The following is a 13,256-nucleotide window of genomic DNA, read 5'->3' on the forward strand; positions in this document are numbered from 1 at the left end:
CCTCGGAGATGTCAGTCACCCGTCCGCCCTGCCCAGCAGTCCCCTCGCCCTGCCCCGGGGCACCCTGCCGTGCCACGCACCCGGGCACCCTCCCAGCCCCAGCTTTGGGGTGACACCAGCATAGGCACGTGCCCTGCACTCCCCCGTTGGGGTGTCCCCCCGCCCAGGCACTCTGGCACATCCCCCGGACCGGGAAGGGGAAGCGAAAGCAGCAGGGCACAGCACCCAGTGCCACGAGCACCCCGAGGAGGCAGCACCCATCCCGAGGCCGGGTGGGAGCGCTGGGGAGGCTGGGGGGTCACAGGGAAGCGGAGGGGAGGGTAGGGCTGGGGTGCTGTGCGATGGGGGAGCAATGGGTGCTGCGCGGGGGGTCAGGGTGCTGTGCGGGTTGGGGTGTGAGGAGTGCTGCAGAGGCCGGGGTGCTGAGAACGGCCGCGGGAGGGGGGCACTGAGGAGAGAGGGCAGGGACCGGGGGGAGGATCCGGGAGCGGAGGGGGGGGTCCGGGAACGGCCCCTTTAACCACCTCCGTCCCGCCCGTACTAACCGAAAGAGGAAGAAGCTCCCGCCCCGCCCCGAGAAGCTCCGGCACGGGCAAGCAGGGCTGGGGTCGGTGTGACGGGGCGGGAGGGGGGGGTGTGAGGAGGCTGGGGATGCTGAGCCCAGAGGTGCAGTTCTGGGGAGTGCAAAGCTGGGTAGGGGGCACGGGATTCAGGGGTGCAGGATGTGAAGGTGCAGGGGTGCAGAACACAGGGGTGCAACCATGAGTGCATGATCTGGGGGAGCAGAGCACAGAGGTTCAGGGCTCGGGGATGCCACGTACATGGGCACACGGTGCTGGATGTAGGGCTGTAAGGGCCTGGGGTGCTGGGCATGAGGGTGCAGGGTCTGTGTGTGCAGGTCACAGGGATCCAAAACATATGGGTGCAAGACTTGGGATGCCAACACGGTCCCTTCCACCCTGACACCATCCAGGGCCCTCCAGAAGCACCAATGGAGAAGGACGTTGACGGCTGCCTGGATGGGGCCAAGACAGTGCCAAGTGCCAGTCTGGGCACTGAGGGGACAGAGACACAGGTGAGACCAGGGGGACACCCGTGGGAGGGAAGCAGGCCTGTGGTGACCATCCCCAAGGGGTGACAGCTGGAATCACCCACAGCTGGACAGTTTTGTGGGTGCTCACCCGGACTACAATGAGGAAGAGGAGGAGCAGAAGTACTTTCGTCGCAAGCGCCTTGGTGTCATCAAGAACGTGGTGGCTGCCAGCCTGGCTGGCACCCTCACTTACAGCGTCTACCTGGGTATGGGACCTCCCAGGGACCCCCAAAACAACTCAGGGTGTTCAGGGCATGGGGTGACCACCCCTGGACCTCTCCAGGTCTGCTGCAGATGCAGCTGATCCTTCACTATGACGAGACCTACCGGGAGGTGAAGTACAGCAATATCCGGTTGGAGGACATTGACCGCAAGGTGCTGATGGGCATCAACGTCACACCCGTGGCAGCGCTGCTCTACACACCCATCCTCATCAGGTATGGCCCCACCACGCTCCCGGCCAGCATGGCTCACTGGCATGGCCACCCACGCTTCTGCTCCTTGCCCTGGCAGATTCTTTGGCACCAAGTGGGCCATGTTCCTGGCGGTCGGTGTCTACGCGCTCTTCGTCTCCAGCAACTACTGGGAGCGCTACTACACGCTGGTGCCCTCCGCAGTGGCCATTGGCATGGTGATCGTGCCCCTCTGGGCCTCCATGGGCACCTACATCATGCGGTTGGCATCGAAGGTGGGGGGGGGGGCGGGGTGTGCACGGGGTGCTGGCTGACCCACTGCTCCACGCAGGATGGCCCAGAAGTACTACGAGTACATTAACTACAGGGAGGAGCAGGAGAAGGAGAGGCAGCGAGCACCGCGGGACGCCTGCAATGCCTACATCATCGTCTTCCAGACCATCTTCTACTCCTGCTTCCACGTGAGCCCCGGTGGGGTGGCTGGGATGGGCAGGGGACCATGCCAGCAGCACTGAGCATACACCCCTCTACATCCATCTACACCCAGTGGGGTGGCTGGGATGGGCAGGGGACCACGCCAGCAGCACTGAGCGTGCACCCCTCTACGTCCTGTAGTTGAGCTTCGTCTGTGCTCAGATGCCCATGGTCTTCTTCCTCAACAACTACCTCTACCAACTCAACCACACGCTCTTTGCAGTGAAGCACTGCGGTGAGGCTGCAGGGCAGGGCGTGGGGTGGCACAGGGAGCCCCCCGGCTGGGATTAATTATGGCACATGCCCCACTGGCAGGGACCCTGAGCCACGGCACACTGCCTGGTTTCAACAAGACTGTGCTGCAGAGCCTTCCCCGCAGCGTCAACCTCATCATCGTGGAGAGCGGGTTGATGGCCGCCGCCTTCCTCGCCATGCTGGTGGTGAGCGCCAGGGCGGGAGGGGACAGGGATGGGCTGGACGATGGCAGGACCTCACCTGCTGGCACTTGGCAGGTGCTGGTGCTGTGCGGTGCGGCGTACCGGCCCATGGAGGAGATCGACATGCGCAGCATCGGCTGGGGCAACATCTTCCAGCTGCCCTTCAAGCACATGCGGGACTACCGCCTGCGGCACCTCTTCCCACTGTTCATCTACAGCGGCTTCGAGGTGCTCTTTGTCTGCACTGGATTCTCCCTGGTAGGATCTGTGATGGGGTGGGAGGTGACGGTGCGGGGACAGGTCATGCTGAGCCCACGCTTGCTGCAGAACTACGGCGTGTGCGCCCTTGGGCTGGAGAGGTTGGCGTATCTCCTCATGGCCTACGGCTTCTCCGCCTCGGTGTGCTCCAGCCTGGCCCTGTGCATGCTGCGCCTGCGCCGGCACATCCCGCTCCTGGCTGGAGCCTTCATCCACGCTGTGCTCTTGGTGACGCTCTTCTGCTGGGCGCCGGAGCCCCGGTACCTGGCACAGGCGCTGCTGCTCTACAGCATTGCCGCGCTCTGGGGCACGGGCAGTGCCCTCAACAAGACCGGAATCAGCAGTGAGTAGTGGGAAGGTCCTAAAACAGCCTCTGTTGTCCCCAAAACGCCTTGGTGGTCCCCAAAATAGCCTGGGTTGTCCCAAGCCTGGTTTGTTGGACGTTTTTCCACACGTCCTTTCCTCATGTCCCCCGGCACCACAAGTTTGTGGTCTCAGTCCTTGGATCCATGGGACAGACTCACTGTGATTGTCCTCCACGCCAAGGGGACACGGCACAGAAAGGGGACACTGATTCCAGTCTCTGCCACAGTCCTCCTAGGGATGTTGTACAAGAAAAAGGAGCGCCAAGACTTCATCTTCACCATCTACCACTGGTGGCAGGCCCTGGCTATCTTCACCGTCTACCTGTGGTCAGGGCTGCCCATGAAGGTAAGTCCCAGATATGCTCCAGCCCACTCTGAGAGTTTCCAGGCTTTTTGGGGACACACCTCCACACCAATCCCAAAATTCCGTGTGCTGCAGGCCAAGCTGTCCATCATGCTGCTGACGCTGGTGGTGGCAGTGGGGACATACCTGTGGATGGAGCGGAAGGTGGCGTGGAACGTGGAAGTCCGGCTGCCCCGCATCCCACGCCCGCGCCACAAAACACGTGGATACCGCTACCTGGAGGACAACTCGGATGAGACTGGCTCTGATGGTGACGGGGACAAGGAGGATGATGACAGGCACCCAACTGAGGCCACCACGGAGGATGAGCTGCCAAAAGAGGATGGGGAGCAGCTGGGACAGTGACAGCCTGTCCTGGGCCCCATCCTGTTCTTGGTACCTGAGGGGGTTCCCCAGCTCCCCCCGGGTGGGCCCAGAATTCTGCAAACCCTCTCAGGTCAGGCTTGCAGCCCCCCCAAGCTAAGCTTAAAGCCCCCAGGCAGCCCAGATCCCCCCACGTTGGCTGACAGACCCCATACTGGCCCATGGACCCCCTAGGTCAGGTCCACAGACTCCAGATTCATCTATAGCCCCCAAATTGCGGTACAGAGACCCCTGATTTGTGGTACAGCCCCCCAAATTATGATGTAGCTGCTCAGGTCAAACCTGCAGGCCCCCATGCCAGCCCCAGAGCCCCCACACACAAATCCACAGCCCCTCATACAAGGCTCAAGCCCCCCAGGCAGATCCACGGCCCCCCCAAATTTGGCTAAAGCCCCTCCGGGTGAGGTCCACAGACCCCTGAGCAGATGCACATACCCTCTAGCAAGGCTTGCAGCCCCCCACAATGTCCTGCAGACCCCAGGCAGACCCCCAGCCCTCCCGTATTAGCCCGCATCCACACCTCCAGACCCCGCAGGGCTACCCTGGAGCCCCCAGGTAGATCGACACCCTCCCAAACTGGCTCACAGCCCTTCAGACCAGACCCACATGCGCCCCAGGCAGACCCTGCAGCCCCTCCTAGGTTGTCCCGGAGCCCTTCTAGCTCAGCCCGCAGCGCCCTAAGCCGGCCCCGCAGCCTTCCTGACCTATCCCATCCCCATTTTCCTTCAATAAACCCCCTCCCTCCGTGCCCTTGGCCCTCACCTCCTCCATCCTCCGGCCACACACCCTTAGCGTCCCCTTCCCGAAGCGGAGACTACAGCTCCCGACGTGCCATGCGCTGCCCGCGCGATGTACGCCGGGAGTTGTAGTCCTCGCCACGTGGAAAATGCCTCCATCTCCCCACTCAAACCACAACTCCCGTAACCGTTCGCGTCGCCCGGCGCCATCATTGCGCCCCCCCCGACTTCCGCGCATGCGGGGTGCGGGCTGTTGTTGTGGCGGCGCGGCCCGGCCCGCGGCTTCACCCGGGCGGGAGCGATGAGCGACAACGATGACATCGAGGTGGAGAGCGACGTGAGTTGGGCCCCCAACCCCGGGACAATCCCTGGGATAACCCCCCGCGGCTCTTCCCCACATTAGGAGCTCTGGGAATGGGGTAATGTTTGGTTTGTGTGTGTTCTTCCTTCATATGGCGGCGCCCCCCCCCACCATCTTCTTCCTCTTCCTCCTCGCCCGGGTCGGGGCTCCTCAGGAGGAGCAGCCGAGGTTTCAGTCCGCGGTAGGTCGCCGGGGGCCGCCCCGCAGCGCCCCCGGGATCGGGAGCACGTGGGCGGGGGTGTGAGGGGGGCGGGATTTGGGGAGGGGGTGACATGGAAGGGGACTGGGGATCCTGGGGGAGATGGGGGTGCTGGGCGCGTCCTGTGGGGATCGGGGTTTTGGGGGGACATCAATGGGGTTGGGGGTGCTGACGGGGACACCAGGGGGGTTGGGGGTCTTTTTGAGGGGAACACACCTTTGGGGCTGGGGTCTTCTGGGGGATCTGTGACATGGAGAGGGATCTGTGGGGATGGGGGTCTTGGGGGAGAAACCTGGGCTTGGGTGGTGTCCTGTGGAGATGGGGTTCTTGGAAGGGGGGCGCACCAGTAGGGCTGGGGGGCTTTTGGGGAGGAGGGTTGGGCTTGGAGAGGCCACACCTCTGGGCTTGGTGGTCTTATTTGGGTTGGGGGCTGTGACACAGAAGGGGATCCATGGAGTCATGTGTTTTGGGGGGGAGGCAGCTGAGTTTGGGGGTGTCCTGTGGGGCTGGGGGTCATATGGGGGGGGGGGACATCAGTGGTGCTTGGGGTTGTGTGGAAGAGGATCCGGGACTCTTTAGGGGAGGGGGAGTGGGAGGATTTCTGGGGGAAAGCGGGGGTCTTGGTGGGGGGGGCGTTACGTGTGGGGCCGAGCCATTTGGGGGGTGGGGTTACGTTTGGGGGACACAGGGAGAACAACACCAGGGGTTAACAGAGGACATAGCGGAGGGCTGTGCCTGGTTGTTTGGAGGGCAGGAGGGGAGGTGACCGTGTTCCAGGGGGAAAGTGCTGTACCCCGGGGCCCGGAGCTGCCCCGGCAGCAGGAAGCTGGGGAAACCGAAAGCACCGGGAGCCGCCTCCTTCCCACACCCGCGGCCCAGCCGGAGGCGTCACAGCCACGGAGCCGCCCTGGAGGCTCAGCTGAGCTCCCACAGCGATTTCCAGAGGGAATTTTGGGGGTGCAGATGGTGGCCTCCTTCTGGTGCCACCCCTATCCCCCCCTCCCAGGCCGACAAACGGGCTCATCACAACGCGCTGGAGCGCAAGCGCAGGGACCACATCAAGGATAGCTTCCACAGCCTGCGGGACTCCGTGCCCTCGCTCCAAGGAGAGAAGGTGAGTTTATGGAGCGTGCTGGGGGCACGGACAGTACCCACCCGTGGTCCAGGCTCCTTGATTTGGGACAGTCCCGAGGCTCTCTTGTGCCACGGGAGTCCCCAGTGAGGACCAGAGCCAGGGTGGGTTGAGACAGGTAGAATTCCAGTTTTCCCCCCTGGACTAGGTCTTTATCTTGCCTCTGGCTTTTCCCACTATTGCAACAGGCATCCCGGGCCCAAATCCTGGACAAAGCCACAGAGTACATCCAGTACATGCGCCGGAAAAACCACACACACCAGCAGGACATCGACGACCTCAAGCGGCAGAATGCGCTGCTGGAGCAGCAAGGTGATAGCTAAGATCCGGCTGGAGATGGGGTCTGGCATGGTCTGAGATCCAGGAGCTGGGGCCTGGCAAACTTTGGGAGCCAGGATCTGGCATCCAGTAGAATTTGGGATCTAAGATCCAGTGGGAGCTGGGGTCTGGCGAGGAGACATGATCCATCAGAATCCAGGATCTGGTGGAAGCTGGGAGTTGGAATCTTGTGGGAGCTGAGGTCTGGCAGGACCAGAGTTTGGCAGGCTCCAGAATTCAGTGGGAGCTGGGGTCTGGCAGGAGCTGGGCTGCAGGCAGGGCCAGGCCCGGGGGTGACACAGTGCCGTCCCTCACAGTGCGTGCGCTGGAGAAGGCCCGAGCCAGCGCCCAGCTCCAGGCCAGCTATCCCGCGGACAACAGCCTCTACACCAACCCCAAGGGCAGTGCCATCTCCGCCTTCGACGGTGGCTCCGACTCCAGCTCCGACTCGGAGCCCGATGAGCCGCAGAACAGGAAGAAGCTGCGCATGGAGGCCAGTTAGGCCCCTCCGCCGCCCCCCGGCCTGCGGCAGGACTCGCTCCCTCCGCTCCTAGAAGCTCTTGGACTGCAACTTCCCAGCCCTCCCCGGCCCCTTCCCTGCTCCCACCGCGCCGGCCCCGGGGGGAGCCGGCAAGGCTGAGCAGAAAGACTTGGGGGGGTCAGGGAGACTCCCCCGCCAACTCCCCTCCGCTAGCAACCCCCCTCCCCTTCCCTCCTGGTTTTATAGGAGCATTTCTATTTATACCCGGGGACCAGTGCAGTCCAGAACGGGGAGGAGCCAGGCAGCCCCCCCCAAAAAAGGAGCAAGCACTGGGGGGGGAATCTCCCTATTTATTTTCTCCGTGTGCAACTCCACCTGCCTGAGTCGGCGGAGCACAGAGCCAGGCTTGGGGGCTCCTTCCCCTCTCCTCCTCCTTCCCTGCCTTGACCCTTCCCAACCTCCGTGGCATTTTCCGAACTCCAGTGGCCCGTCCCTGCCCCGTAGGTGCCCCTTTTCCCCCCATTTTGATGCCATTCCATGGATCTAAGGTATGTTGTACATACTGCCCAGAGTTGTCTTGCAAGTTAAGGCTTCCCTTTACTATAAGACTATAAATAATAAACAAAAAAAGCCAAAATTCCACTTATTTTATCTTCCCCCGTGGTTACCGTGTGTTCTTGGAATGGGGGAAGTTGGTGCCACCGGATCCAGACGTGGCATCACCTCCTGCCCCGCATCCCCGGGGCCACCAGCACACGGCGGGTGTGACTTCTGGTTTATTGATGCCAAAAAGCTCTGCCAGAGCCCGTGTCCCACCTCGGCTCTGGCCAGGATGGCAGCAGAACACCCGGCCTGGAGCAGGCTGGATTTTGGTATTGCTAGCACCCTGAGCACCGTGCTCTGCCTGGCCAGGCCACTGCGGGGATGGGCTGTGCCGCTCGCTGACGGGGCTCGGCACCCCGAGCCAGCAGCAGGACCCCCCTACTCGGCAGCGGATGGTGGATCCAGGCTGGGCACGGGATACTGCAGGAAGTGCATCACCGCCCTCGCCACCTTCTCCGGGGCAATGTTGTACACAGGGTGTGTGGCCTGCTGTGGGAGAGAGAGGGATGGAGGATGTTAATCACAGAGTCCTGGAATGGTTTGGGTGGGAAAGCACCTTAAGGATCACCTAGTCCAACCCACTGTGCACAGGGAATCTCTACCATCCCAGGCTTCTCCAAGCCTAGGCCAGCCTGGCCTTGGACACTTCTAGGCAGCCACAGCTTCTCTGGGCAGCCTGTGCCAAGGCCTCAGCACACTCATAGGGAAAAATTTCACATCTAAAATTCCCCATATCCCCTCTAAAATTCCCCTTTTCCAGTTTGGAGCCATTCCCTCTTGTCCTGTCACTCCAAGCCCTTGTCCAAAGCCTGACTCCAGCTCCCTTGAAGCTCTTAAGGCCCTTGAAGCAGCTCTAAGCTCTTCCTGAAGCCTTCTCCTCTCCAGGCTGAACCCCAACTCTTTTCATTGCCATTGGATCTGCCTTTCCCAGTGCTGTGGAGTGCTGGAAGCTCATCCCTGCCCTCCCCAGCAACACCTAGCACTTACCAGGCAATTTTCAGGGATACCCAGGACCACCTCATTGTGGAGATCTCCACTTCCAAAGTGCTGTGCAATGGCCAACCCACTCAGGCAGTAGCAGGTGTGGTAGAAATCCCGAGATCTGCATGCAAAGAGATACTGGGATGCTAAGGGGGCAACTGGGCATCCCTGATGCCAGGCAGCCCTGTGTTTCCCCCCGCACTCACTTTCCTGGCTTATCCAGCAGCCCACCAGCTGGGCACTGGCAGCACAGGAGAATGTATTCCTGCAGTGCCAGCTGGTCGAACATCCAGTGTGCCATGCTCAGCGCTGGATCGCCTGGAAGGGAAATCCAAAGGAGAAACACCACAGGAGGTGTCAAATCCCTCCAGATGCCGTTCTGGGGACAGAGGAAGCCTGTGGCAACTCACCCCTGGCATGGAGTGCCCGATGGAGCAGGGGCAGGAGCCCAGCTTGCCAAAAGGAGTAGCACCCATCCACCAGCTTGTTGCAGCGGCCCTGGAATCCGCCCTCGAAGCGCATCTGCCGCCCGGTCACCCAGTGCTGCGGGGCGATGGCAACCAGTGTGGGACCAAAGCTCCCCAGCAGGATGAGAGCCCCAGGATCCCGGAGGGGTCACTCACCAGCAAGCTCCGGAGGTTCAGCAGATGTTCCTGCTTGAGGATGACCAGCGCGGCCACGCCGCAGAAAGTGTAGCCGCCATGCGCCTCCATGCCTGGCACGCCACCAATCCCACCTTCCCAGTTCTGGCACCTGTGGAAGCAGGGTCAGGGCGGCAGGGATGCTGGGAATGTCATCTTCTGTCCCCCACCTGTCCCCAGATCTCACCTGGCAATCCACTCAGCCGTCCCAGCAAAGAGAGTGGGCGTCAGGATGTTGGTCAGTGAGGCCACTGAGGCGGCGCAGTAGGCGCTCCTGTGGGAAAAGGGTGCCCAGAGATTCAGGAGATAGGTGCTCAGGGATGTGGCACTGGCACCCCAAAGTGACATCAGCTCCCTAAAATTACACTGGCTCCCTGATCCAGCACTGGCTCCCTGTGATGGCACCCTACCATGGCAGTAGCTCTTGTCACACTGGTCCCCTGCCATGGCACCAGTACCCCAAAACTACACCTCCCCATGGCATTGGCTCCCCACCTTAGTACCAGCTCCCCCGAACAGCACTGGTACTCCAGTGTGGCACCAGCCCCTCCCCAAAACACCACCAGCTCCCCAAAACACAAGTGGGTCCACAAAACTGTGCCCTGCCATGGCACTGGCTCCTCAGAATGGTATTAGCTCCCAGCATTTGCTCCCCAAAAGCAGCATTGACTGCCCAAAACTGTACCCCAAATTAGCAGTGGTTCCCCACCATAGCACCAGCTCCCCAAAATTATACTGGCTCACAAGCATCACCAGCTCCCACCACTGAATCCCCAGAATGGCACCAGCTCCCCACCACAGCATCTGCTCCCCAAAATGCCCAGGCCCTCCAAAACAGCCTCCCCACGCAGCCCTCACCCACCTGACATCCACCTCTCCACCCACGTGCATGAGGAAGGAGCCATCCGGCTGCTTCAGCGAGTGCAGGTATTCCAAGAGCTTCTTCCTGCAGGAGCCAGGGGCTGTGAGAAGGAGGACATGCAGCCCACCTCCCACCCAGCTCCTCCCGGCCCCCCGACCTGTCGATGACGCCGAAGGCCTCCTCGGTGCCGATGATGCAGAGCGCGTTGACGGCGGCGTAGGTGGGGGCGAGGTGGGGGTGCTGGCCGGGCCCCCCCCCAAATCCACCCTGGGGGCTCTGGCACCGCCTCAGGAATTGGCAGACACTGTGGGAAGGTGGGGAAGGGGCTCAGTGTCACCTGTGTCACCCTGCTGGGGTAAAGCATCCCCTCCCAGCCTTGTGAACCCCCCGAGGTCGAAGCCGGGGGTGTCACCCTCCCATCTCCGTCGTCACGAGGAAGCCGCCGGAAGAATGGGCGGCATTGACGGTGGCAGGGAGACAAAGCACTCCTTTGCTCTGGGGACAGCGGGAGGTGGCACCTCCGGAGTCACGCGGGTGGCCAGCAGCAACAGTGGCCATGGTGGGGTCCCCCCAGCTCTCCTCACTTACTCAGAGGCCACCGAATCGGGAATGGGCTCATCCAGCAGCTCCAGGCTGTGCAGGATCCAGTAGCAGAGCCAGGGGCGGCTAGCATCCAGACACTGCAGGGACAGAGGGGACAGTCAGGGAATGGCACCAGACATGGCAGGAGCAGGCAGGAGTGAGGAGACAGCCAGGAGAACCCCCAGAGAATCGCCGGGATGAATGTGGGCACACAGGGAATGCTGTGTCCACCCTGGGGCTGGCAAACCCCCAGCAACAAACAGCCCTGGTGACAACCCCAGGGTGAGGGGATGCCCCCAGGCAGTTGCTCCAGGGGGCACATCCAGCATTCCCTGTACCTCATAGGCTTCAGTGAGCTGCCGGAGACCTCTCTTCAGGTAATGGAAGTGCTTCTCCCGCTGCAGGACGTACCTGGAATACAGAGAGGATAGGATGAGCAGGCATGGTGGCCTGAAAAGGCAAGGGGACAGTGGCAGGAGGGGCAGAATCCTCCTGCAGCACCCACGAGGGTCAACAGATCTTTTGGGATGGGAGTTATTTATGGTTATTGGGAGTTTTGATACTCACTGTGAGGAGTGATGGTTTGTCTTGTAGGCATCATAGACCTCCTGCACGATGTCCTCCACCTTGGACTTGTCAGGAAAAATGGGAATAAAGGCTATGGTGAGCTCTGGGAAGAGGCTCCACACATCCCAAACATGATCCCCACTGAGCCCCACAACTTCTACCCTATCCCAGGGGTTTATCTGATTCACAACCCCATCTCACTCAGTAAAACCAAAGTAAGAATTCCCAGGAGCTTTGTGCCCCAAATTATGCCAGAATCCAGCACCATCCCATGCTGCTTTACAAATCCAGCTTGAGTTTGGTTTAGCACAAGACTGTCATAGAAAACACTCTCCTCCCGCTCACGCTGGGATAACTGGGGACTTGGACACTCTAAGCCGCCGTAATCCTCAAGGAAATACCCCGGGATCAGCCTCAGGGGTGAGGAGGGGACACACGGGACCTGCACTCATGGCACTGTGTCCTGCCAGGGCACAGTTGAGCAAGAAGAACCCCACGGATTGGGAAACCCGGAGTCACTTTTTACCCCGTCCCAGCACCCAGGGGAGCTGCCAGGGGCTGGGTCAGGATAGAAGGACGGAGCGGAGAGTCTGGCTGCCCCAGGACCCCTCACCCTCCCCCCGCTGGTGCTGGGGGACGTGTCCCGCGGAAGCTGCCGTGGCTTGGCGGGCGGCAGCACCGCCGAGCCCCCTAAACACTGGTCACTGCCGGGCTGTTGTTACAGAGGGTGTGGGGACAGTAGTAGCGTGGGGATACCGGAAACGGGATTCATTCAATCCCACGGCACCCCTGAGCGCCGTCCCAAAGCAGCCCAAAGCCCAGCCCCACGGGAGCCCGGCACCCCACACCCCACCGCCCCGGCACCCCACGCCCCACACTGCAGCCCCCCGGCACCTGCTCGGCGGAGGTGCAGGTCCGCAGCCCATCGTCCCGCAGCCGCCGCCGCCCGCCGGGGCCGGGGGCCGCTCCCGCCATGCTGCGGCCGCGGGGGCAGCGGGCGACGGCGGCCGGGAGGGGACGCGCGACCGCGCTCCTGGCCACGCCCACCACGCGCGGTCACGCCCCTCTCCGGCTGACCGCGCCCCTTCTTTCTTGGGCACGCCCAGCCCCGGCGCGCGTGCGCAGAGGAGCCCCCGGGGCCGCTGCGTCATCGTGATGTGACGTCATTTATTGCATCATCATAGAACCCAGGGGTTGGGTTGATAAGAACCTTAAAACCCATCCAGTTCCACCCTGCCCCGTGAGCAGAGACACCTTCCACCAGTCCAGGTTGCTCCAAGTCTTTCCAGCCTGGCCTTGAACACTTCCAGGGATGGGGCAGCCACAGCTTCTCCGTAAAATCCACTCCAGTGCCTCACCACCTTCACTGTAAAGAATTTTTTCCTAATATCCAATCTACACCTCCCCTTTTCCACTTTGGAGACATTCCCTCTTGTCCTGTCGCTCCATGGCCTCATCCTAAGTCCCTCTCCACTTCTCTTGGAGACCCTGTAGGAACTGGAAAGGGCTCTACCTCTCGCTGGAGCCTTCTTTTCTCCATGCCGAGCAATCCCAGCTCTCCCAGCCTGTTAGCCCTTGGAGGATTTCTGTGGCCTCCTCTAGACTTGCTCCAGCAGTTCCCTGTCCTTCCATGACAAGGACCCCAGGACTGGACACAGTGCTCCATGTGGGGTTTCACCTCAGTGGGGCAGAGGAGGACGATTCCCCTCACCTATTGCCCATGCTGCCAGTGACACAGCCCAGGACATGGGTGGCTTTCCAAGGCTGCCAGCACACCTTGTCAGGTCATATCCAGCCTCTCATCCCCCCAGATTCCTCTCATCTGGGCTGCTCTCCATCCCATCACCTCCATCCTGCACTTATCTCAGGAGCTGTCCTGACCCATGTGCCAACCCTGTCCTTGGCCTTGTTTACCCCCACGAGGTTCCAATGGGAACCTTGTCCCTGGACAGGACAACCTGCACAACCCACCCTTGTCGAGGTCCTGCTGGGTGCCATCCCATCCTTCCTAAGTGTCACCAGTTC

The 13,256-nt window shown here is 61.6% G+C and overlaps 3 protein-coding genes across 11 annotated transcripts; 2 read left to right on the forward strand and 1 right to left on the reverse strand.

Moving 5' to 3' along the window:
- Nucleotides 1-136: 136 nt before the first annotated feature.
- On the forward strand, nucleotides 137-4,515 carry UNC93B1 (unc-93 homolog B1, TLR signaling regulator). Of its 8 annotated transcripts, none has more exons than XM_059848773.1 (12): nucleotides 137-272; nucleotides 974-1,075; nucleotides 1,158-1,299; nucleotides 1,377-1,530; nucleotides 1,607-1,768; nucleotides 1,838-1,967; nucleotides 2,122-2,215; nucleotides 2,296-2,420; nucleotides 2,493-2,675; nucleotides 2,745-3,018; nucleotides 3,268-3,386; nucleotides 3,480-4,515. In XM_059848773.1, exons 2-12 carry the CDS (start codon nucleotides 992-994, stop codon nucleotides 3,747-3,749), a joined length of 1,737 nt encoding a protein of 578 aa, XP_059704756.1. In that variant the 5' UTR covers nucleotides 137-272; nucleotides 974-991; the 3' UTR covers nucleotides 3,750-4,515. The 8 variants fall into 8 exon arrangements, with proteins under 8 accessions (XP_059704756.1, XP_059704755.1, XP_059704754.1 ...); XM_059848772.1 differs by lacking the exon at nucleotides 137-272 and adding an exon at nucleotides 511-592; XM_059848771.1 differs by lacking the exon at nucleotides 137-272 and adding an exon at nucleotides 515-607.
- On the forward strand, nucleotides 3,769-7,632 carry MAX (MYC associated factor X). Of its 2 annotated transcripts, none has more exons than XM_059848788.1 (5): nucleotides 3,769-4,841; nucleotides 5,020-5,046; nucleotides 6,071-6,177; nucleotides 6,378-6,508; nucleotides 6,832-7,632. In XM_059848788.1, exons 1-5 carry the CDS (start codon nucleotides 4,806-4,808, stop codon nucleotides 7,014-7,016), a joined length of 486 nt encoding a protein of 161 aa, XP_059704771.1. In that variant the 5' UTR covers nucleotides 3,769-4,805; the 3' UTR covers nucleotides 7,017-7,632. The 2 variants fall into 2 exon arrangements, with proteins under 2 accessions (XP_059704771.1, XP_059704772.1); XM_059848789.1 differs by having other exon boundaries at nucleotides 3,835-4,841; nucleotides 6,071-6,178; nucleotides 6,385-6,508.
- On the reverse strand, nucleotides 7,628-12,468 carry FNTB (farnesyltransferase, CAAX box, beta). Its single transcript, XM_059848780.1, has 12 exons — nucleotides 12,442-12,468; nucleotides 11,232-11,296; nucleotides 11,003-11,075; nucleotides 10,671-10,762; nucleotides 10,240-10,386; nucleotides 10,083-10,166; nucleotides 9,408-9,494; nucleotides 9,203-9,332; nucleotides 8,990-9,122; nucleotides 8,786-8,897; nucleotides 8,586-8,700; nucleotides 7,628-8,087 (listed from the first exon to the last, which is right to left on the reverse strand). The coding sequence occupies exons 1-12, from the start codon at nucleotides 12,451-12,453 to the stop codon at nucleotides 7,977-7,979; spliced, it is 1,161 nt and encodes a 386-aa protein (XP_059704763.1). The 5' UTR covers nucleotides 12,454-12,468; the 3' UTR covers nucleotides 7,628-7,976.
- Nucleotides 12,469-13,256: the final 788 nt, after the last annotated feature.

The sequence above is a fragment of the Haemorhous mexicanus genome, chromosome 6 (assembly GCF_027477595.1).
Source record: "Haemorhous mexicanus isolate bHaeMex1 chromosome 6, bHaeMex1.pri, whole genome shotgun sequence".
NCBI lineage: Eukaryota > Metazoa > Chordata > Aves > Passeriformes > Fringillidae > Haemorhous > Haemorhous mexicanus.

Bases quoted from the DNA above. Each gene is read 5' to 3' on its own strand.
- FNTB (XM_059848780.1), bottom strand. The intron at 10,167-10,239 runs GTCGGGGGGCCG...TGGCTCCTGCAG, and splicing joins GCCTTCGGCGTCATCGACAG to GAAGAAGCTCTTGGAATACC. The intron at 9,495-10,082 runs GTGGGTGAGGGC...CTTTTCCCACAG, and splicing joins GGTGGAGAGGTGGATGTCAG to GAGCGCCTACTGCGCCGCCT.
- UNC93B1 (XM_059848773.1), top strand. From the start codon at position 992: ATGGAGAAGGACGTTGACGGCTGCCTGGATGGGGCCAAGACAGTGCCA. The intron at 2,216-2,295 runs GTGAGGCTGCAG...CCCCACTGGCAG, and splicing joins CTTTGCAGTGAAGCACTGCG to GGACCCTGAGCCACGGCACA. The intron at 3,019-3,267 runs GTGAGTAGTGGG...TCTCTGCCACAG, and splicing joins CAACAAGACCGGAATCAGCA to TCCTCCTAGGGATGTTGTAC.
- MAX (XM_059848788.1), top strand. From the start codon at position 4,806: ATGAGCGACAACGATGACATCGAGGTGGAGAGCGAC. The intron at 5,047-6,070 runs GTAGGTCGCCGG...CCCCCCTCCCAG, and splicing joins AGCCGAGGTTTCAGTCCGCG to GCCGACAAACGGGCTCATCA. The intron at 6,178-6,377 runs GGTGAGTTTATG...TTTCCCACTATT, and splicing joins CCCTCGCTCCAAGGAGAGAA to GCAACAGGCATCCCGGGCCC.